The 23,689-nt window shown below is 50.9% G+C and overlaps 2 protein-coding genes across 2 annotated transcripts; both read right to left on the bottom strand.

Moving 5' to 3' along the window:
- Positions 1 to 1,221: 1,221 nt before the first annotated feature.
- On the bottom strand, positions 1,222 to 9,648 carry Lgals4 (galectin 4). The gene is made up of 10 exons (XM_038340441.1): positions 9,582 to 9,648; positions 9,275 to 9,363; positions 7,589 to 7,793; positions 5,082 to 5,225; positions 2,467 to 2,493; positions 2,300 to 2,338; positions 2,142 to 2,171; positions 1,787 to 1,875; positions 1,490 to 1,652; positions 1,222 to 1,368 (listed from the first exon to the last, which is right to left on the bottom strand). The coding sequence occupies exons 1-10, from the start codon at positions 9,624 to 9,626 to the stop codon at positions 1,222 to 1,224; spliced, it is 978 nt and encodes a 325-aa protein (XP_038196369.1). The 5' UTR covers positions 9,627 to 9,648.
- Positions 9,649 to 12,043: 2,395 nt separating this feature from the next.
- Ech1 (enoyl-CoA hydratase 1) lies at positions 12,044 to 20,580 on the bottom strand. Its single transcript, XM_038340252.2, has 10 exons — positions 20,433 to 20,580; positions 19,924 to 20,128; positions 19,740 to 19,828; positions 14,509 to 14,630; positions 14,380 to 14,428; positions 14,112 to 14,176; positions 12,981 to 13,051; positions 12,830 to 12,901; positions 12,442 to 12,592; positions 12,044 to 12,302 (listed from the first exon to the last, which is right to left on the bottom strand). Exons 1-10 carry the CDS (start codon positions 20,569 to 20,571, stop codon positions 12,198 to 12,200), a joined length of 1,068 nt encoding a protein of 355 aa, XP_038196180.1. The 5' UTR covers positions 20,572 to 20,580; the 3' UTR covers positions 12,044 to 12,197.
- Positions 20,581 to 23,689: the final 3,109 nt, after the last annotated feature.

The raw sequence follows: 23,689 nt of genomic DNA, 5'->3' as shown, positions 1-23,689 counted from the left end.
GGTAAGCAACCACCTCGTAGTGCTACACAGATTACTAAATATGGGTTAAAGCAAGATGTGAGAATTAGACAATAAGAGGCTGAAACTAATGGGCCAGGCAGTGTTTAAACGAATACAGTTTCCGTGTAATTATTTCGGGTGTAAAGCTAGCCGGGTGGTGGGAGGCAGCCCTGCCGCTCCATCTACAGAGGTAGACCTTTTTGAGTTTGAGGCCAGTCTGATACATGTAGTGAGTTTCATGTTGGGGCTACAAAGTGTGAATCCCCCCAAAATTGTAAGATCTGAGCATCACAGGTGGGTAAGTGGGTAGATGGGAAGCCAGACCACATTCCTAGTTCTGAAGTTTATAGGCCATGTAACCTCTTTCTCCTTCCCGCTCTCCCTTCTTTTCTTCCCCCTTCCCCTCCTCTCCTCCCTTCTTCCTTCCCACCCTCCTTTTCTCTTCCTCTCTCTATTCTGAGCTAGGTTCTTACTCTTAGCTCAGGCTAGCCCCAGTGTGACCATGTACTCCTACTGTCTTAGCCTCCTAAGTGCTGGGATTGAAGCAAAATGTTTTTGGAGACAGGGTCTCATTATATAGTCCTATACTATGTAGCACAGGCTAGCCTTGAAGCCCCACCCCTGCTTCTGTCTTCCAAGTGCTGGAGCTACAGGCAAGTGTGAATATACCTAGCTTGGCAATTTGCCTATTTTCCTTCAGTTTCTCCCTTCCTTCCTTTCTCTTTTCCTTCCCCTCCCTTCATTTCTGTGATAGGGTCTCATGTAGCACAGGCTAGCTCCTAACATACTTATAACTAAGGATGACCATGAACTTCTGAACTTCTTTCCTTCACTTCCTAAATGGGGATTAGAAGCGTGTACCACCACACTTAGCTTTATGTTTGCCCACCACACATGCGTGTGCGCGCGCGCGCGCGCGCACACACACACACACTGCCTGTTTGTTCATCTGTTATGAATTAAGACAGTAGTTCCTAAGCTTGGAATCCAGAGTGAATGGATTGATACACACAAAGCCAGGGGGTATCTGCTTGGGGCAGACCTCTGTTGTAGTGGGAGGGGAGATGGGTAGGTGCGTGGAGGAGGAGGGCAGGATGGAAGCCCGGGTCAACGCAACCATGGGGCAGGTGAATGAATCACACACTCACAGAGATCCCTTAGACATTTTATTAGGGGCTGAGATGGAACTAGGGGGCTTCTTTCCTCTTTCCCAGGTGGAGCTCAGATCTGGACGTAGGACAAGGTGATGTCACCTTTGATCTCCAGCGTGTCTATCCTATGGAATGCTTGGAACCGATGCGAGTAGTCGAAAAGGTGCTGGCCATTGGCAAACACCTTGAATCGATCGGTGCCGCAGCGGATTGAGAGCTGTGGGGGAGGGGAGAGGTAAGGCAGGCCCAGCAGGACCTGGGTCTGGGGGAGGGGAGAGGTAAGGCAGGCCCAGCAGGACCCAGGTCTGGGGGGAGGGGGAGGGGACGCCCAGACTCACGTCAAAGAACTGTCCAGGGACAAACGGGTTGTAAGCAACTTTCCTCTCCTCGGAGCCCCAGGAGCCGTTCATAAAGCTGTTGCGAACCACGGCCTCACCCATGCGGGGGTTGATGTGGAGAGCTATGTCCCCGGAGGACCCCACCTTGAAGTTGATGATAAAACTGAGGACAGATAAGGTGTCAAATAGGGACTGGCAGCTGAGTCTCCAAGGGAGGAGGTTTGAGGGAAGAGGGCTGGGGTCTTGATCTCTGGGTCTGAGGAAGGAGGGGAGATCCCACCCGACCTGGGCGCTTACTTCCTGGCTGTGGGAAGGATATAGCCCTTGACTACGATGGTTCTTCTGGCTGTAAGCCCCCCTTGTAGGGTCCCCACATATGGCACAGGCTGTAGGAAAAGAGCATGGGTTCCCATCCAGTCAATGACTAGAGAAGCCGAGAACGAGACCACATTTCCACAGAGAGGCAGCGTTTTGCCTGTGGATTTTGTCCCCAGCCATGTCTTCTGAACCCTGACTGCCAACTGCCTCTACTCTCACCTCTTACCCCCCAAGCCCTCAGCCCACAAGTAGTCCGCCCTGTCTGGACTTCCCATATTCCCTGCTTCTCTTCAGCTTGCTCCCCAGAGGGTGGCTAGCTCCTGGAACACCATACCGGATTGAAGGTTGGGGGTCCCGCCATGACCTACAAAAGAAGAAAGAAATCTCACTTTACAATATTTGACAGCTGTCTTCTCCAACATGTCTCCATCTCTCTCCCCACCCCAAATCATCTCCATCCCTCCATGTGCCCCCCATGCACCTCCCACTTACAGGCAGGCTGTTCATCTGTGGAGGGTTGTACCCAGGTCCCTACAGAGTGGACAGACAAAAGGCAAGAGAGGTGAAGGGATGTGGGGTCCTTTGACTGCTCCCAAATCTCCTCTGTAAGTAATCCTCCAGTTCTGGAGGAGACTGTCCACCCCTCACCAGGTACTTACAGGGTAAGCTGGCGCACCCATAGGTCTCTGTGGGCACAAGAGGAAAGGAGGTCATGGTTAGGATCCCTAACTCTAGCCTGGAAAGTGTTGAGGAGTACACTTGGGGGCGGTCCCTTGGCCTCAAGGATAGACCCTGCTGTATCTAGGGACCAGTGCCTCAGAGGCTCTAGGACAGCACCTGGTCAACTCTATTCTTTGCTCCCCCTTGCTCAACCTGTATTAGTCCCTCCTGCCCCAGTGCCCTCACCCCTGCAGGCCCCTAGCCTAGGATCAATCAGGAACGCGGAGTTCTGGAGGCAAATGGGACCCTCGGTGCTCCTTTCCAGGCCTGTGATGACCAATGGTCTGTCATCCTCTCTCCAGCCCCCACTGGCTCCTGCTTCACACCCCGAGCCTGCAGGGGTGAAAGAGGGGAGTCCCGGGGGTCAGCCTGAGCTCCTGTCTGCCTGGCTCTCTGCTGTGCTTGTTCACATTTCTTCCAGTGTGAGGCTCCATCTCTCGGGAGCCTCAGCACTGCACAAAAGGTTTAGCCACCCAGATCACCTTCCCACCCTCATCATCCTCTTTTCCTTGTTTTTGTTTGTTTTGTTTTCAAGACAGAGTTTCTCTGTGGAGCCCTGGCTTTCCTGGAACTCGCTCTGTAGACCAGGCTGGCTTTGAACTCAGAGATCCACCTGGCCCTGCCTCCTGAGTGCTGGGATTAAAGGCGTGCGCCACCACCGCCCAGTTCATCATCCTTATTCTTGCTCTCTCTGTTCTCTCGTCTTTTCAATTAACTCCTATTCTGAAAGCTCTTCAAAATAATCAATCAATCTGTCCACCCACCCACCCACACACACACAAGCACAAACATCAGGCCTCTGCTGTGTGGCTCAGGCTGGTCTCCAACCCACAGTGAACAACCTGCCTCTACCTCCTGATGCTGGGATTACAGGCAGGAGTCACCATGTTGGCTAGACTCCATATTTGAGGTCCGCATCCCCCTGATGATTGTGTAACTTGTTCTTTCTCTCTCTGGGTGATGAACTCATCGCTTTGATTCACTGACTTGTTGAAGAACAGGCTGATCAGTTCTATTTTTATTTTTAAAAATTTTATGTATTAAAGTTATGTGTATGTGTCTAAGTGCATGTCTGTGCACCATGTGTGTCCAGAGCCTGTGTAGGTCAGCAGAGGGTCCAGATCTCCTGGAACTGGAGTTGCAGATGGCTGGGAGCCACCACTTGAGTGCTGGGAACACCAGGTCCTTCTGTTTTTGTTTTGTTTTGTTTGGTTTGGTGTGTGGGGGGGGGTTGATTTTAGTTTTTTGAGACAGGGTTTCCCTGTCCTGGAACTAGCTCTTGTAGACCAGGCTGGCCTCAGACTCACAGAGATCCACCTGCCTCTGCCTCCTGAGTGCTGGGATTAAAGGTGTGCGCCACTACCACCGGGCCCTTCTTTTTTTTTTTTTTTTTAAGATAGTTTCACCAAATAGCCCTGGAACTCACTACATAGACTAGGCTGGCCTTGAACTCACAGAGACCCGCCAGCCTCTGGCTCTCAAGTGCTAAGATTAAAGGTTTGTACCACCTTCAGCCCGATGCTGTAGGTGCTCTTCACTGCCATCCCTCCAGCTCCCAGGCTGGTAGTTCTGACTTTCAGGCTTTTGTTGGTTTGTTGGTTGGTGTTGAGAAAGGAACTCAGGAAATCATCCCACACCTTACACTATCTTACTCTAGCTGAGCCAGCCCCTCACTGGGGGATTCTAGGCAGGGGCTCTACCACTGAGCCACGCCCCAGCCCCTCACTGGGGGATTCTAGGCAGGGGCTCTACCACTGAGTCACATCCCAGCCCCTCACTGGGGGATTCTAGGCAGGGGCTCTACCATTAAGCAAACTTCGACCTGAGACTTTTGGCTATGGCGTGCTGCTTATCACAGTGGGTGTGTCTTGGAGGCTCCTCATAGGCTGTGCACTTGGGTGTGGAGCTTCTAGAACACTGGGACCCATATTTGCTTGGCATTTAGATCTAGCTCTGTTGGCCAATTTCCAAGGTGATTGCACCAAATTACACTCTGAACAGCCATATGGTAGCTGTGCTAGCTGATCCACATGCCTACAAACAGGACACATGGTTTTGTGTTACACACTTTGTTCCATTACAGCCCTGACAGGTATGTGGTGGCAACTCAGTGTGGCTTTGTGTTTCCCGGGTGACTAACATGTTAGGCAACCTGTCCTGGGTCTGTTTGCTAGTCCTAAACTCTTTATCTGCTAGTCTTTTCTCATCTCACTTTCTGACCCAGTTTACACACCTCTTCTTCCCCCTGGAAGCCTTTCTTGACTAAGGCACATTCTTCCTTTGGATGCTCAGAGCACCTTGCTATAACCCCGCCCTGAGACCGACCCTCTCTCTGCCTGAGCCTCCTTATCTGGATCCTGACCTTCTCTCTATCTGCATCCCCTCCCCACGGTCTTGACCATGGGAGCCATGCCTGCCTGGTCATGTGTCTATCTTCCTGGTGGACTGTCCTGATTACCACAGGGTCCCTAGGCCCACTCATCAGAGGGACCAGAGCCGGGAACACAGACAGTGTGAGAATGGGCAAGAAGGCAAACAAAAAGACATCTCATACCGGATACTGGGCTGGGGCGGATTGCTGGCCTCCAAGGAAGTTGATGGACTGAAGTTCCAAGTCTCCATCCACATCCAGATGGGTGACCATCTGTAGTGGCAGTCGGTGCCCATATTCATAGAAGGGATTTCCATTTACCACGACCTGGAGGGCAGAGGGGCATCAGATATCAGCACCCTAACACAAGGGACTATAGGAAGGTAGAAATGGGATTGTATTTATTTACTTAGTGTGTATGCATGTGCATGTGTTCACGTATGTGCAGGTACACGTGTGTGCAAGTTTATATGGAGGCCAGAGGTCCGCTGTGAGTGTTGTATCTCAGAGCCATGTGCCTGTTTTTTGTTTTTTTGTTTTTTGAAACAGGGTCTCTCACCGAACCTGGCAGTTGTCAAGTAGCCTAGGCTGGCTGGCCAGCAAGCCCCCAGGATCCTCCTTCTCTGCCTTCCTGAAGCTGGATTACAAGTATGGTCACCACTCCCAGCTCATTATGTGGGTGGTGGGGATGGAAGTCGGGTCCTCCAGCTTGCACAGACAGGACTTTACTGACTGAACTATTTCCCAGCCTCAAGGGGTCTTCTCCCCTCTCCCAAGAGACAGGGTTTCTCTATGTAACAGTCCTGGCTGTCCTGAGACTAACTTTGTAGAAGAGGCTGGCCTCGAACTCACAAAAATTTGCCTGCCATTGCCTCCCTAGTACTGGGATTAAAGGCATGAAATTTTAAATTAAAACTGATGGTGGCATATGCCTTTTCTGTGAGTTCGAGGCAAGCCTCTTCTACAGACCTAGCTCCAGGACAGCAAAGGATATACAGAGAAACTCTATCTTGAGGAAAAACATACAAACAAACAAAAAACTTAAAAAGAATTGGAGGAGGCCGGGCGGTGGTGGCGCACACCTTTAATCCCAGCACTCGGGAGGCAGAGGCAGGCAGATCTCTGAGTTCGAGGCCAGGCTGGTCTACAAGAGCTAGCTCCAGGACAGGCTCTAGAAACTACAGGGAAACCCTGTCTCGAAAAACCAAAAAAAAAAAAAAAAAAAAAAAATTGGAGGATTGGCAAGGTGGCTAAAAGCTCTCGGAATTGAGTCTGACAACTTGAATTAGCTCTTAAAACCCATGTCAAAAATTAGGAGAGCTCGGCATGGTGATTTAAGTCTTTAATCCCAGCACTCATGAGTCAGAGAGGATGGATCTCTGTGTGTTCAAGGCTGGCCTATTCCATATAGCAAGTTCCAGGAGAGCCAGACCTATAGAGAGAGACCCTGATTCAAAAAACCAAACAAATGAAACAAAAACAGACCAAAAAAAACAAAAAACCTAAAAGTAAAAGAAAGCTGGGGGCGTGGCTTAGTTATGGAGGAAGCATTTTTACACTTGCAGAGCAGGCACGAGGATGCTCTCATTCTATCAGCAGGGAGGACAGAGTGAAAGGACTGCAGGGAGTGGGGAGGGACGCAGGGAGGGGGCTGCAGGGAGGGAGGGCTGCACAGAGGGGGCTGCAGGGAGGGGGCTGCAGGGAGGGAGGGCTGCAGGGAGGGAGGGCTGCAAGGAGGGAGAGCTGCAAGGAGGGGGCTGCAGAGAGGGAGGGCTGCAAGGAGGGAGAGCTGCAGGGAGGGGGCTGCAGGGAGGGAGGGCTGCAAGGAGGGGGCTGCAGGGAGGGAGGGCTGCAGAGAGGGAGGGCTGCAGAGAGGGAGGGCTGCAGGGAGAGAGGGCTGCAGGGAGGGAGGGCTGCAGGGAGGGAGAGCTGCAAGGAGGGGGCTGCAGGGAGGGAGGACTGCAGGGAGGGGGCTGCAGGGAGGGAGGACTGCAGGGAGGGAGGACTGCAGAGAGGGAGGGCTGCAGAGAGGGAGGGCTGCAGAGAGGGAGGGCTGCAAGGAGGGAGAGCTGCAAGGAGGGGGTTGCAGGGAGGGAGGGCTGCAGGGAGGGAGAGCTGCAGGGAGGGGGCTGCAGGGAGGGAGGGCTGCAAGGAGGGGGCTGCAGGGAGGGAGGGCTGCAGAGAGGGAGGGCTGCAGAGAGGGAGGGCTACAGGGAGGGAGGGCTGCAGGGAGGGAGAGCTGCAAGGAGGGGGCTGCAGGGAGGGAGGACTGCAGGGAAGGGGCTGCAGGGAGGGAGGACTGCAGGGAGGGAGGACTGCAGGGAGGGAGAGCTGCAGGGAGGGAGGGCTGCAAGGAGGGAGAGCTGCAAGGAGGGGGCTGCAGAGAGGGAGGGCTGCAGGGAGGGAGAGCTGCAGGGAGGGGGCTGCAGGGAGGGAGGGCTGCAAGGAGGGGGCTGCAGGGAGGGAGGACTGCAGGGAGGGAGGACTGCAGGGAGGGAGGACTGCGGGGAGGGAGGGCTGCAGGGAGGGAGGGCTGCAAGGAGGGAGAGCTGCAAGGAGGGGGCTGCAGAGAGGGAGGGCTGCAAGGAGGGAGAGCTGCAGGGAGGGGGCTGCAGGGAGTGAGGGCTGCAAGGAGGGGGCTGCAGAGAGGGAGGGCTGCAGAGTGGGAGGGCTGCAGGAAGGGGCCAGACCTTAAAGTGCTCAGGCATGACCATGAACACCAGCTCGAAGTGGCTGCCCCTCTGGAAAGGCATGCTCTTCTTCTTCTCCTCTGAGCCCCACTGTCCGCTCTGCTTCGTGTTGAAGACCACCTTGTCCCAGCCGTCAAAGCGGGGGTTGAAGTGAAAAGCAATGTCTGCCCCCTCATCCTGCCCCACAGAGAAGTTCACATGGAACCTGGTGGCATAGAAAGGGCTGGTTCAGTGTCTGCCCGCCCGTGCAAGGGGCTTTCTGTAAGAAGTTCTGGGGCCACCCTGGCTGGGCCCTGGCACTGCTGACCCAGATTACAGGCAGGAAAAGATCCTGCGTCTCGGGGCCACCTCTCCTCTCTGCTTCTCTTTCTTATCTCCCCAGAGTGGCCTCAGAGATAAGGGTGAGTCAGACTCTTTCATATTTTTTTTCCTTTTGGGGGGCTGGTGGGATGATGAAAGTCAGGGCTCACTCTGTAGCCCAGGCTGATGTCTAAATTGTGGTCTTCCTGCCTCAGCCTCCAGTGTGCTGGGATCACTGGTGTGCGCCACCTGAGGGCAAGGACCTTTGTCTTCATCGGGACTCTGCTCCCAGCACACGTGGCTATTTAATAAGGAAGGAACGCCAAATAAAGGAAGAACTGGGGGGCTGGAGAATCGTCTTAGCCAGTGCTTGCTGTACAAGCATGAAGAACCTGGGAAAAGCCGGGCCTCACGCTCACTGACCAGCCTCACTAACAAGCTCTAGGGCCCAGTGAGAGAGTCTGTCTCAAAAAACAAGGTTGATCCCAGGGAGGCAGAGGTGGACAAATCTATGCAAGAGGCCAGCCTGGTCTACATAGCAAGTTTCAGGCTAGCCAAGGCTACTTAGTGAGGCACTGTCTCAGACACAAAACAAAACAAAACAAACAAAGCACAAGATGTGACTGAGGTGGCACCTGGAGTTGACTCCGGCCTCCACATGCACATACATGCACCTGCACACACACATGTGGATACACACACATACACGAAGGTGGATGGTGCCTGAAAAAGACACTTCAGGTTAACCTCTGGCCGATACACGCACATGCATGCATGCACATGCACATGTACATTACACTTTGCACACACACGTGCGCACACACACACACTAAAAATGATAAGGAAACAACACGGGGAACTTAGTTCAATAATAATTTCCACATTGAAGCATGGCAAAAGTCAAGCCTTAGTGAAATTGCTCTTTTGTACCTTGAAACCTAGCAATCAGCCCATTTTACAGATGGAAAGCTTAAGTACAGAGATGCCCAGTAGCTCAGTAGCTTTCTGAGTCACACAATGGCTGAGTGCCCCCATCCCCTGGTGGGGATTAGGCTCTGGGCTTGTAATCTGAATTCACTTTCTCAAATCTGTCACTTCAGGGTATTATCCCAGTCATGGGGCCACCTCTCTTGACCAATCTTAATAGGGCCCACTCAGTCCCTTCTTCTACTGGGCCCCCATCGTTTCCTTCCTTCCTCTACCTCTTAATTGGGGCCTCCTTGCTTATTTCTGTCCCCATAAGCCCTTTGTACCCCATAAACAGCCAGAGGGACCCTGTGAGCACCAGACTCCCAGCATGCTCCAAACTGTGCCTGGCACCAGAGTTAGGGACAGGAGAAAGCCCCTCCCTGGGGTGGGCAGGGATGGGGTGGGGGGCTGTCTCACCGTTTCATCTTCTCCTTGGCTACTCCTTGGATATAAATAGACATTCCAACACTGAGGCCACCTGGAATGGGCCTCTTGTAGGGCAGGGTCTGTAGAAGGGATCAGTTGAAGAACCTCAGAGGCTGCCTGCCTGTCACAGCCCTTCCCCATCACCCCAAACACCCCAGTCCCTTAAGCACGGGAGATGAAATTAGGGCTGAGAGGCTGGGAACATGGTTCAGTAGAACACTTCCTCGGCACAGCAAAGGGGGGAAAAGGAAAACGGGGTTTGGGGAAGACAAGGTGTGGGCTCAGGTGGGCACCTCACCGGATTGTAGGTGGGCTGGTATCCCGGCGCTGGGACAAAGGCCATCTTGAGAGTCTGAGCTGATAGCTTGTTCCGAGAGAATTGAGGGGCAGTGGAATGGTGGCAGGTCGCAGGTGGCCCTTATACTAGAGGGAGTGGCTCCCTCTCTCAGGGGAGAGGTCATGAAGTCTCTCCGGTGGGGATCTCTAGGACACACCCTAGCCTCCCATCCTGGCAGGGATGCTAACCCTCAGAGGTCCCCATGAGGAGGAAGTATTCCTGGACTTCGGCCTTACAGGGCTTTATCAGGACAATAAAACCTTGCCTTGAGAACTGTTGGCAGAGGGAGGGGACGATCAGGTGGGCAGGTCAGGGGCTGGGCCACGGCAATATGAGGACAGGTGGCCAGTAGAAGCAAGCCAGGGGAATGCCTTGCACCTCCTGACCCCACATACTCTAAGACAGGGGCTTAGAGCACACACAGCTGGGGCCACAGGTTCTGAGGTTCAGTTCTACCCTTACCCCTTCCCGGCTATCTGGAGCCAGCACCTCACTCTGGGCTTGCCCATCTGTAAACTGGAGGACACGATAGTGTCCACCAAGAAGCCCTGGGCATGAATAGCAGACTGTGGATGTACTGGGGACTCGGGCTATAGCCCCAGCATGTGGGAGGTGGAGGCAGGAGAATTGCTGCAAGTTTGAGGTTAGCTTAGTTGGTAGAATGCTTGCCTGGCCTTAGGAAACCCCGAGGCTCATATCCAGTACTACAGGAAGAGTGCCAGGATCCCAGCAGCCAGGACCAGAAAGTTCCAGGGGGTCAAGGTCATCCTCCACCACACAGGGAACTTAAGGCCAGTCTGGGTTACAGGAGATCCTATCCCAAACAAATGAAATCCGGCAGCAAAGCCAAGTGTGGTGTCTATAATCCTAGCACTTGGGAAGCAGAGGCAGGAGAATGGGCAAGTATGCAAGCTCAGGAGCAGCCTGGTCTCTAGAGACTCTACCTTAAAAAAAAAAAAGATCTGGGTATGACTGGGCATGGTAGCACGTGTCTTTAATCCCGGGACTTAGGAGGCAGAGGCAGGTGGATCTTTGAGTTTGAGGCCAGCCTGGTCTACGGAGTGTTCCAGGACAACCAAGGCTACACCCTGTCTTTGGAGGGGGGCCCACCACCAAGAATTTAAAAAGGTTGAGGAGTCCTGAGGAATACCACCAAAGGTTGGGGCACATGTGTAGACATTCAGACAAAACCCAAAGTAAAATTAAAATAGAAATAAAGAGTAAAGGGAGGGCTGGGGCTGGGGCTCAGAGGTGAACACCTGCTTGGCATGTGTGGGGCCCTGGGTTCCAGCGCCAGCAGCACAGGAGGAAGGAGCAGGGGCTCCCCAAGTTAATAAATGCCTATCACATGACCGCATACAGAGACACTAAGTAAATGTTTGGCCTTACACTCATTCCAAACATAAATCTAGAAGGCTGAGATTACTCACGGATAAGAAAACCCAAAGTTAAAACAATCCAAAACGGGACAGATGTGCTGATGCACACCTGTAAATTGGATTGCAAGGTCATTCTCAGCCACACAGTGAATTCCAGGCCCGACTTGTCCATGTGACACCGTGCCAAAAAATAAAATAAAAAAGCCGGGTGGTGGTGGCGCACGCCTTTAATCCCAGCACTCAGAGACAGAGGCAGGTGGATCTCTGTGAGGTCGAGACCAGCCTGGTCTACAGAGTGAGTTCCAGGACAGACTCCAAAAGCTATAGAGAAACCCTGTCTCAAAACAAATATATATATATATATATATATATATATATATATATATATATATATATATATTATATCCATCCTGCCAGGTGGCTCAGCAGGTGAGCACTTGCCCCATGTTCAATTCATAGACCCATACGGTGGAAACAGGGAACCAACTTCCTTACAAACACACACACACAAATAACAAAATCAACATTTTTAAAAAATATTATTTATTCGTGTATTTTATGTATATGAGTTGCTGTCTTCATGCCCACCAGAAGAAGGAAACTGATCTCATTACAGATGGTTGTGAGCCACCATGTGGTTGCTGGGAATTGAGCTCATGACCTCTAGAAAAGCAGTCAAGTGTTCTTAACCACTGAGCCATCTCTCCAGGCTCCAAATGCACATTTTTAAAAAGGGGCTGGAGAGATACTCGGTGGTTAAGAGCACTGGCTGCTCTTGCAGAGAAGAAGAAGAAGAAGAAATGAGGCAATTGGCTCAGTGTCGGTGGCAATTAACTCAGCCAGTGCCAGGCACTTAAGCCTACTGTGCTGTGCTGTGCCACACCTCACTCGGGGTCAGGCACAGGGTGGCCTTTCAGCCTTCTGGGGCCTCAGTTCCTGGCACACTTCCTCTTGGCCCAGGCAGATTTGCCTCCCAGCCTTCCCGATTGCCCTCCTTGGAGCCAGGCCTCTGAGCCCCCACCCAGGGCAGTAAAGACACCAGGCTGTGTTCACGCTTTATTGTTCACAGTGAAGATAAGGCTCCGGAGCTGAAGAACTAAGCCATAAGGCTGTACAGTGGGAGACCACGTGGGAGAAGGCAGTGAGGGACCGGTCCTGACCCTCCATGGAGCCTTCCTCTCTCGGGACCAGAAGGCGCTCAGAGCTTGGAGAAGGTGACACTTTTTATGTCCTTCTTCTCCATGGCGGCCTGGACTGACTTGATGATGTCCTGGGTCTGCAGCATGCTCATGTTCCAGGTGGCCTGGACCCAGGGTATGGGAAAGAGCGGCAGGGCGCCGGTCAGTGGAGGTGTGCGCACGCAGCTCCCCGGAGCCAACTTGGGCTCCCTGGACCAGGAGGGCCACGATTGGTGGAGGCGGGCGTAGGCGGGCAGGCCTTACCATGTAGTTGAGGCTCTCATCCACTGAATGGTCTCGGGAGTAGATTAGGTTGATTTTGGATCCCTGCACAGCCACAGGGCTCTTGCTAGAGATCTCAGACGCCAGGGCAAAGGCTGCATTCAACATGACATCCTTATCTGGGAACACACGGCTGCCAGGGAAGAGATCGATAAGAGGGACGGCCTCCCTCTCCCCTGTGGTTCGCCAGGTGGCCTCACAAAGAAAACGGGAAACCGCAGACGAAGGGTTCAGCCACAGGATGATGCTCAGGGGAAGAAATAGCCGCTCTGAGAAAGGCCATTTGGACTCTAGGATGAGGGTACAGGAGCCCCATCCTGGCCTGGATGGCCCCGTGCCCCTCCCTTCCATCGGTCAGTCAGGGTCCTACCTGACCAGCCCACTGTCCAGGGCCTCGTCAGCCATCATCTTTCGGGCGGTGAAGGTCAGCTCATTGACTAGGCTACATAAGGGGAAAGGAGGTTAGGAGTCACTGTCATCCTGGGTCTGACCCCTGAACCCAGGTCATCATCACCCCTCACCTCTGGTTCCCAATGACCCTGGGAAGCCGCTGCAGTGTCCCCACATCAGCAGCCAGGCCGATATCCACCTCCTAGAGGGAAACACTGTCAGTGTCTGCTCTGTGTGCACTATTGTTTCCCATGCGAGCTCAGTGCATCATCCATCGCCTGCAGGGGTTTCACCACCCTGGCTCAGCCACCCTCAAGATGCTGCTGCTACCTGGCCCCCCAGCTGACTCCCAAGGCCCTTTCCAGAAACCTGGGCTCCACTCCACCCCTTCCCTTAGATGGCAGCAGTCCCAGCTAACTCACTGATGGGAGTACCCACGATGCCATCCTCTCCAGCTGAGCCTGCATCCCCTTTGAGTGCTGGGCAGTGCCAACTCAGAGCTTTTCTTCCATTCATGCCCTCTACCACTGAGCTCCATACACCCACGGCACCCACCCACCTTGCTGCCAGGGTCTCACAGTAAAGCTCAGGTTGGTTCATGTGGTGGCCAGTGTTTACTGCCAACCTGACAGAATCTAGAGATCAGCCTCTGCGGTACTAACATTTTTTGTTGTTTTGTTTTGTTTTTTAAGATAGGGTTCCTCCGTGCAACCCTGGCTGTCCTGAACTCACTCTACAGACCAAGCTGGCTTAGATCTGCCTCTGCCTCCTGGTGCTGGGATTAAAGGCTTGCACCCTACTATCTCGACCTCATTAATCGATGCAGTCAATTGTGGGTGGGACCCTGGCGTGTAGGCGGATGGGTACCACTCCTCTGACTGCACTGGAGATGTGACATTTCTTCAAGCTCTCGCTGCCTTGACTTACCCACCACGATGGACTGGAACCTCAACTGTGGGCTAAAACAAACCCTTACTCTGTTAAGTTTCTTGTCCAAATATTTCATCACAGCAACAGTAAAAGAAACCCTGACAGCCCTCCACTCCCTCTATGGTCCAGGCTGCTACCGGTGTGCCTCTTCTTTGCCGGAACCTTACTTCCTAAGGTCTGGTTCTTACACCTTCTTCCGGGAAACCCTCAAGACCAGCTGCCTCGGCCTGCACTGTTCCTGTTCTTCCCACCCACCGCCCCTCTCCCCCCGACTCTGTGGCTGCCTAGCACTGCAAGGGTTCCAGAAAGCAAGAGCCCAGGAAGTGCCTTACCTTGACCTGGAAGAACGCATCCTGGGTACAGTAGCGAATGTCACAGGCAGTGATGAGGTCCACACCTAGAAGGAAAAGGCCAGGGACAATGAATGGATAATGACAGGAACCAATTCCTCCTCCCAAAACACGGGGTCACAGCTGGGGACTGAGTGAAATTAGCAACAGCTGAGCTGAGGTTACTGGGGGTGGGAGACGCGGACGGACGGACAGTTAGCAGCCTCACCAAGGCAGGCCCCCTAGTGGTGGCCAGTGGCTACACACTCACCTCCACCAATGCAGCCTCCGTGGATAGCAGCAATCACGGGTTTGGGGCACTAAAATGGAAAAGGAGGGTTGGGGTCAAAGCTGGCGGAGGAAGAGTAGGCAGAAGGGCTGCCACCCAGCCCTGAGTCACCTTCTCAATGACAGTGAAGGTCTTCTGGAATCTGCTGATGAGGTCACGGAGGTACCACGCCATGCGGGCTGTATCATCTCCTGGCGGCTGCAGGAGTTTCGCCATGTCCATAATGTCAATACCTGGTGAGACGGCATGAGGGGGTTACCGAGCTTACTTCCCCAGCCAGGCCTCAGAACCCGGGAGCTGTGGGTCTAAACACAAACATTCCCACAGCAGAGAAAGAAGCTCCTGAAGGTCTGGGGGCATCTGGGATTTCCCGTGGGGCACCAAATATCTGTTGTTTTGCTTTGCGTAAGACAAGGTTTCTCTATGCAGTTCAGGCTGACCTTAATCTAGAGTCTCCAGCCTCAGCTTCCCCAGGGCTGGGAATACAATTGGCATTCCCAAGAAAGACGGTCTCCGTGAATGGTAAACTATTCCCACGCACCACTAGGGGGAGCCTGGAGCCCTTGTCTCCCAACCCATGAAGACTAAATATGAAGTCCTAGTTGGTTTGTGACTGCGGGCAAGCATCTGCCTAGCATTCAAGAGAGGTGGGGGCGGGGGCGTGGCCCTGGACTAAAGCATTTGCTTAGAATTCACAAGTGAAGACCTGAGAGTGTGGCTCAGCGGTGCCTAGAACACAGAAGTCTCGGGTTCATCCTCGGTGTTTTTGTTTTTGTTTTTTTTTTTTTAATAAAAACCAATCCAAATAAAGACAGAGTCCTAAAATCTCATGTCTGTAGCCCAGCACTTGGGAAGCAGAGGTAAAAGGATTATTTTTTTCAGTTCAAGGCCAGCCTGGTCTACATACTGAGTTCTAGGACAGCCAGGGCTACAAAGTGCAAAAGGTCTCAAAACCACTAAATAAATAAGAGTTGCAGAGATGTCTCAGGGGCTAAGAGAGCTTGTTGCGTTTTTTCTCCTCTTCTTCTTCTTCTTCTTCTTCTTCTTCTTCTTCTTCTTCTTCTTCTTCTTCTTCTTCTTCTTCTTCTTCTTCTTCTTCTTTTTGCTGGCACCTTAGCAATGGCACCATGATCACTGCCATCCTCCAAGCTTCATTATGCCACCCAAGGAGGACAAGAAGAAGAAAGATGGGCTGGAGAGTTGGCTCAGAGGTTAAGAGCACTGACTGTTCTTCCAGAGGTCCTGAATTCAATTCCCAGCAACCACATGGTGGCTCACAGCCATCAATTATGAGATCTGGCGCCCTCTTCTGGCCTGCAGGCAGAACAGTGTATACATAATAAAGAAATGAAATTAAAAAAAAAAAAGTAGTCCAAAGGCAAAGTTCAGAACAAGTTCAACAATCGAGTCCTGTCTACAGGAGAGTCCAGATTCCCGCTTCCGTGGCCAGGGCAGTCCTCCAGGACCTACTTAGGAAAGGACTTCTCAAACTGGTTTCCGAGCAGAGCCAAGTATTTCCACCAGAAACACAAAGGGTCGAATTGAGGTGCCCCAGCTGCTGGTGAAGACGCAGGAACTGGCTCAACCAGCTGTACGTTTGGGAAAATAAAATTTTATTAAATAAATAAAAAGAAAAAGTGTACTCGTTGCCCCTTTTGGGAGTAGGCACAGGAGTGAGGAGGGGTCCAGTTACTCCATTGATGTAGCAGCTCACAACCATCTCTAATTTCTTTCTTTTTTGTGGGGGAGGGTGGTTTGAGACAGGGTTTCTGTGTAACAGCTCTGGCTGTCCTGGAACTAGCTCTTGTAGACCAGGCTGGCCTTGAACTCACAGAGATCCCCTGCCTCTGCCTCCTGAGTGCTGGGATTAAAGGCGTGTGCCACCACTGCCAGGCCCATCAGTAACATATCACTCCAGTTCCAGGACGCTAGGCATGTGTGTAGTGCACGCAAGCAAAAGACTCACATGTAAAATAGAAATAAATCTTCAAAAAATGTAATAAAATACACAATCCTTCCTGTGACCTCCCCAGTGCTGGACAAACCTTACTTCTGCCTGTTGCTTGGGACACACTGGCCCCAACAGTCCCATCCAGGGCCTCTATGCTTTTTGTTCCCTTTGCCAAGAACTGTCCCTTCACCGATCCCAAGACTGGCTACAGACCTCTTCAAGGCCACACAGCCCAAAGATCACCCTCTGAGGGAGGCCTTCACACACCCTCTCCATCTCTGACTCCACCTTTCTCCTACACATCTGTCTGATCAGTATACTCAGTTATCTTTCTAGAACGTGAGGTCTATGGACTGGAGTTTTGTTATCGCTGTTGGTAGGACAGGGTCTCACTCTGTAGACCAGGCTGGCCTGGAATTCAGAGATCCCCCTCCGCCTTCTGAGTGCTGGGGTTAAAGGCGCGCGTCACTATCCATGCCCTGATATTTTATTTTATGTGTATGAGTGTTTTGCCAGCATGTCTGTCTGTGCATCATGAATATGCCTGATGCCAGTAGAGTCCTGAGTAGGGGGTATCAGATCTCCTGGAGCTGGAGTTAGGAAGGTTGTGAGCCCCCAACTGGGCACGGGGAACCAAACCCCACCACTCTGCAAGAACAGCATTGCTCTTAACACCCGACCATCCACCCCACGAGTTGCGGTGTTTGTTCATTTGCTTTTATCATTTTTTTCCCCACCAATGCATCCATGTGCTCGGAACAGGGCTGGGTGTGCAGTAGTTAGCAGATAATGCAGCTAAACCCGTAATCCTTGTTCTCATGTGGTGACAAGTGACTAGAAAGTGTCATCCAGGCATGACTACACAAGCCCGTAATCCCTGTACGTCACGAAAGTGAAGCTGGCGCAGTCTCACGGTTAAGGTCATTTGAGCCTCTAATGAAATCCTATCTCCCAAAGAAAAGCAGGAGTGATAGCTCACTGGGTAAGGTGCTAGCTACGAAAGCATGAGCAAGGGGGTCGCATCCACAGAACCCATGTAAGAACTGAAAAACGGCGTGGGCACAGCGGCCACCTGTAATCCCAGCAGCTTGGGCTCAAGAGTAAGGAGACCCCTGGAGCAAGCTGGCTAGTCAGACTAGTCTAGTGCTAAACTCCAGACTCGGTGAGAGACAAGCCTCAATGCAGGAGGTCGAGAACAATCAAGAAAGACACCGGGCATCAACCTCGAGCTAATGCCTTCACACTGGTGCACACACGCGCACAACTATAAACAAAACAAAAAGAGTAAACACAAGAGTAAGCGGCACAGCAGGTTAGAGCAGGAGGATCAGAGATTCAAGGCTAGCCTGGCTTACGCGGTGAGAGAGCGCTCACAAAGAACTAAACAGAAGTTTAGGGACTAAGAAAAAAAATACCTGAAGTTAAAAAATCGCAGGGTGTTTCTCATCAGAAGAGAGACATCAGCCAAAAGCCATGGTAGTAAATGGAGGAGGATCCAAAGAGGAGAAAGGGCAGTGGAATGCCTTCATGTGTGGGCCGGACAGAAGTCAGTACTGTGTGCTCAGTCGTGCAAAGCCCGTGACTAACTAACACACTTGGCTGACACCACTGTAGACTCTGAGAGGTACAGGGCCTTGTTCAAGGTCTCAGGTCTACTACGGGAGTCCAGCTTCAGGATTCTGACAGGCTCTGTTGCACTCAGTTTTGTATTTGAATTTGTGGGGAGGGAATTCTGAGCTTTATGCCAGCCCCCAGGTACATCCACATGTGAATGTTTTAAAGTACACTTTAAAAAAAATAGCCGGGGAGCTGGAGAGATGGCTCAGTGGTTAAGAGCACTGACTGCTCTTCCAGAGGACCCAGGTTCAAATCCCAGCACCCATATACCAGCTCACAACTGTCTGTAAGTCCAAGATCTGACACCCTCACAGAGACATGCATGCAGGCCCAACACCAATGCACAGAAGATAAAAATAAATAAAGTACTTAAAAAAAAAGAGTTTCCTTAGTCTTGGTGTCTCTTCGCAGCAACAGAATACTGACTAAGACAGAAGATGAGGTTGGGAGGCTGTGGGGTGGATCTCGGAGGAGCTAGGTGGAAGGGTTGGGGATGAACATAACCAAAATTCATAGAATGCACGTATGAAGTTCTCAAAGAATATAAATATAAATATATATATATATATATATATATATATATATATATATATATATATATATAAAATAGCTGGTCTCACCTGGCGGTGGTGACACACACCATTAATCCCAGACTCGCTCAGGAGGCAGAGGCAGGTGGATCTCTATGAGTTCGAGGCCAGCCTGGTCTATAGAGCGAGTTCCAGGACAGTCAAGGTTACAGAGGAACCGTTTCTTAAAAACCCCAACAAATGAAACAAACAAACAAACAAACAAACAAAAAACAACCATGTAGGGCTGTTCAGATGACTCAACAGTTAAGAGTCCACACTAGCTACCCTGGCAGCAGACTGGGTTTGGTTCCCAGCAACCACATCAAACTGATCCAAACCATCTGTAACTCCAGCCCCAGGGCACCTGACAGCTCTGGCTTCTGTGGACAATGGCACTCACATAGAGAGAGATGGGCACATAGATACACACACATAATTTAAAATAATAAATCTTACAAAAAATCAAAGCCCTAATTGCGAAACACTGCAGGGCCCAAGATGGCTCAGTGAGTAAAGGTGCTTGTAGCCAAGCCTGACCGGCGGCCAGCTGAGTTCCATCCTGGGGAAGGAAAGAATCAGCTCCCAAAATTTGTCATCTTATTTGTGAGCACATATGTGCACACATATACATATGCCACACACACCAGTAATTCCTCTGTGTGGTCCCGGCTGTCCTGGAACTGGTTCTGTAGACCAGGCTGGCCTCAGACTCAGAGATCCACTTGCCCCTGTATATATATATATATATATATATATAGTATGAGTGCACTGCGTGGACACCTGCAGGCCAGAAGAAGGCATCAGATCCCACTGTAGATGGCTGTGAACCACCATGTGGGTGCTGGGAATTGAACTCAGGACCTCTGGAAGAGCAGCCAGTCTCTTAACCTCTGAGCCTTCTCTCCAGTGCTTTTTTTTTTTTTTTTTTAAGTAAACATTGCAGACGCCAAGGAGGAGGCCAATGCACTGCTTAGGCATGGTGTTATGTTCCTTTACAAACCCAGCACTCAGCGTTTAGGAAGCCGAGGCAGAAGTACTTCAAGTTCTAGACCAACCTAGTCTAAACAGAAAGTTCCAGGCCAGCCAGAGCTACTTAGGGGGAGGGAAAAAATGCAAAAAGCAAGCAAAGAAAAAGGCGGCGTGGCTGCTTTACCCCCAGGAGGAGGGATGCCAACAGGGAGAGAGAGAGAGGCAAGGCATACCAGAAGAGAACATTTTTCCTGCACCAGAGATTACAACAGCCCGACAGTCGGAGTCCTCTGCTATCTTCTGGAAGCATTCTGCCAATTCCCTGCAGAGGAGCAAGAAGGGAAGGGCTGTGTGTGGAGAGGGGAGCCCCTGTCCCTGCCCACCCCTGCCTCCTCTCTCAGGCAGGCTTCCACAGACCTCCAGAAGGCCTGGTTCATGGCGTTCCTCTTCTCTGGCCGGTTAAGCTGGACGTGGAGAACATGCTTCTGGGCCGATGTCACCTGAATAGACTCATAGTTGTGGCCTGATAATTCCTCGGGGGCGCTTTTGAAGGCTTCTTGTGCAGAAGAGCTCAGAGAGCGAGGGCTGATGTTGAAGTACAGCTGAGAGGTGCCTCTCAGCTCTGGGGAGAGAAAGGAAGGGCCTTTGATATTCCAGATGGGGCCACTTTAACAGCGCACACCTAAGTGACTCCAACCCAAGTTCCTCAGAGACCCGGGCCTGACCAGACAGAGCTTTTAAGACTCAGGTGAACTTAGGAGTGGATTCTGTCTGAGACTACTTTACTTAGACTCTTGTTTGTGGGAATGACCCAGGCTTGGGGACAGGGCCTAAAAACTATAATGATTCATTAAACTACACAGCGGCTCCTGCCTCTATAACAAGACTACACAGCAACGGCTCCCCACAGATTCCGGGTAACTCACGCTGCATCAGCAGGCCGCGGAGTTTGCTGGAAACTGTCATCGCTGCAGCCATCTCGATCGACACTGGAGGGCTGCGCGAAGGGCTACCGGAGAAAACAAAGGGGGCGGGGACAAACTCCGCCATGTTGGTCAAGGGCATAGAAGCCGCCGCAGCCATCGCCCTTTAGTAGCGAGGCCCCGCCTAGTTCGCCATCTTTACTAAGGGCAACCGTAAATAGCACTGCCTCCTATCTCCTGTGCTTAGGACATGGCTTAAAAGTAAAACCTTTGGCCCAGTGGGAAGCCGGCCTGAGAAAATATTTCACATGACTGCTGGAAAATTCTGTATAAAGTTCATCAGAGCACTGTATTATAACAACTGAAATCGTCAAAGATATAATGGCAGCAGCCTAGAAATCTAGGTCCTTGCCTGGATGTAGTAACAAAAAAGTTGCTAGGATACAGACAGGCCAGAATTAAGCCGTTTTAATTCCCTTACTGCCAGAAGGTGGTACAACTTCCTACGGAGCTTGGGAAGCTGGCTCCCGGACCAAGGAAGTCACTGGTTCAAGGTTACTGAACATTTAGAATTGCTTAGGCTAGGCAGGAGCAAAAGGCTCTACCGCCCACCTTCCTTTGGTCGTGCAAGGAGACTGACAGGCAGCATAGGCACCGGACGATCTCTAGCCTCTTTTTTTTTTTTTTTTTTGTATAGGGTGTATATAAACCTGGAGCTGGCCTGGAGCTTGCAAGGATCCTTCTTCTACCTCCTGAAAAGGAGTGGTGTGCACCAACGTACCAGCAATTTAGACTCTAAAAAGAACCCGAAGAAGCTCAGTGTGGTGGCTCACATCCTTAATCGTAGCACTTAAGGGACAGAGACAGGTGAATCTCTGTGAGTCTACATAGCAAGTTCCAGTACAGCTAAGACTATATATAGAGATACTGTCTCAAAAAATTATATAATTTTTTGAATATATATTATATATAAAATATATATTATATATTATTTATATATTTATATATATATTTTGAATATATATATATATTCCCCTTCCCCTTCCTGGTGTTTTTTGATATTTATTTTAAGGAGAGGGTTTCTGTGTAGCCCTAGCTGTCCTGAAACTCACTTTGTTGACTAGGCTAGCCTTGAACTTACATAGATCTGCTTGCCTCTTCCTCCTGTGTGCACCATCACACCTGGCTTGCGATGCTTTTAAACACACACACCAAAAAGCACTGGGAAAGCATTACCCAAGAGCATAAAATACTGTGTAAGTGCGCTCCTTAGGGAGATGTTTAACAAGAGGGTGAACAGATGTCTCTGGGCCAGTGGGACAGTGGGGGGTGTTTCCGTCTTCACCAATGTCTGCAACCCAAACAGGCAGGTTTTTTTCAAGAGACAGATGTAGCAACTATCAGGAGCAAGTAATGTTTATCTTTTATTCAATAAAAAACTGAAAATCCTATGCAGATACCAAAATGAAAGAGAAAAGGATGTCCTAATTTCAGCCAAGAGGCAGTTACAGTAGAGCTTGTTGAGAGACGTTAGTTTCGGAAGCCTGGATAGTTAATCCTGGTGCAAGTCTGTCTCTGCGGCTTCTCCAGCTCCTGGGTTTCCCTTCTCCCAGCTTCATTCCTTTGCTGGTTTCAGTCTGATGGTCATGTTTACTGCTCTGGATTCTTTGCCTCTGGCTGTACCCTCCCTCATATCTACAATAAAAGCCTCCTCAACCACACCATGGAGTGCTCATGTCCTCATTTCATTGAGTAAGGTGTGCATCATTTAATGTAACTAGTATAAAAAGAAAATAATTGTGGTGTAGACATCTATAGGTCGAATTGCCAACAGCAAATGAACTGGGATAGTAGACTCAGTACTTTCCATTGGACAATACTACGTGACTGCAGAGGGCTGTTGAGCTGGAATGCCCAAGTCAGGCTCACTGGCACCTCTGCCACCGGAGTGGCCTGCTCCTCTGCACATTACCTCCTCCCTCAAGGACATCACAGTCCTCAACCCACGGTCCTCCTGGCCCTGCTTCTACTGAAGCCATCTTCGGAGGCTCCACCTAAACCCCAGAACTATCTAGCACATACTTCAATGGTTTGCTGCAGAATGAGTGTCACATGAAGCTAGCAAGACCTAGAAATTTTCAGGACCAGATCATGGTGGCGCACACCTTTAATCCCACCTGGAAGGAAGAGGCAGGTGATCTGAGTTGAAGACCAGCCTGGTCTACATAGCAAGTTACAGGACAGGCCTCAAAGAAAAAAAGTGTTATAAAAGTGTTCAGGTGTGGGTTAAGTCTATTTTGTGGGTTTTCCTGTATGTTTTCAACACCTTTCTCATGTGGTAGTATCATGTTGTCCAGACCAGTGTCAAGCCATTCCTTCCCAGAGTCATAGGCAGTTGCTCCAATTTTGTTTTTTGAGACTCCTGTGGGACAATGACCTTGTTCCCTGTAAAGACTTGTCTGTTGTATGGTTTAATAGAACACTGATGGGTCAGTAGCCAGGTAGGAAGTATAGGCGGGGTGACCAGCACAAGAGAATTCTGGGAAAAGGAAAGGCTGAGTCTGCAGCAGTTACCCAGACAGAGGAAGATGAGAAAGCCTCTGCTGATAGAAGGTACCAAGCCACGTGGCTAACACAGACAAGAATTATGGGTTAATGTAAGATTTTAAGAATTAGTTTAAAAGCCTGAGCTATTAAGACCAACCAGTTTATGATTAATGTAGACCTCTTTTTTTTTTGGGGGGGGGGAACACTGCGGGACAGAAAACTCAGGCAACAAACATGAGCCAGGGTGTCTGTGCATCCCTGACTGTCCTGGAACTCCCCCTGTATACCAGGCTGACCTCCCTCAGATTAATGGCACGCACCACCACAATCCGATTTCACTTAGTTTTTAACTGTATCCACACGTACATACATGAGCTTAAGCACACAGGTCAGGACTACCTGTAGAACTGGATTTCTCCTTCTCCCTGCTATTGAACTCAGTTAAATCAGGCTTACCCAGCAAGCACCGTCAGCCACTGAGCCATCCAATAATGCCTAACTCCACTTTTTCAATAACTACTTATATCTAAAATAAACCTGCTAGGGCAGTGCCCATCAAGAATGCCACTGCTAGTTCGGTGGTGGTGGTGCATATGCCTTTAATCCCAGAACTTGGGAAGCAAAGACAGATTGATCTCTTGAGTTCAAAGCCAGCCTGGTCTTCAGAGTAAGTTTCAGGGCAGCCAGGGCTGTTACAGAGAAATCCTGTCTCG

This window comes from Arvicola amphibius, chromosome 8, assembly GCF_903992535.2.
Source record: "Arvicola amphibius chromosome 8, mArvAmp1.2, whole genome shotgun sequence".
Taxonomy (NCBI): Eukaryota; Metazoa; Chordata; class Mammalia; order Rodentia; family Cricetidae; genus Arvicola; species Arvicola amphibius.
The sequence above is the reverse complement of the archived record's forward strand: the minus strand, read 5'-3'. Positions and strand labels throughout refer to the sequence as shown.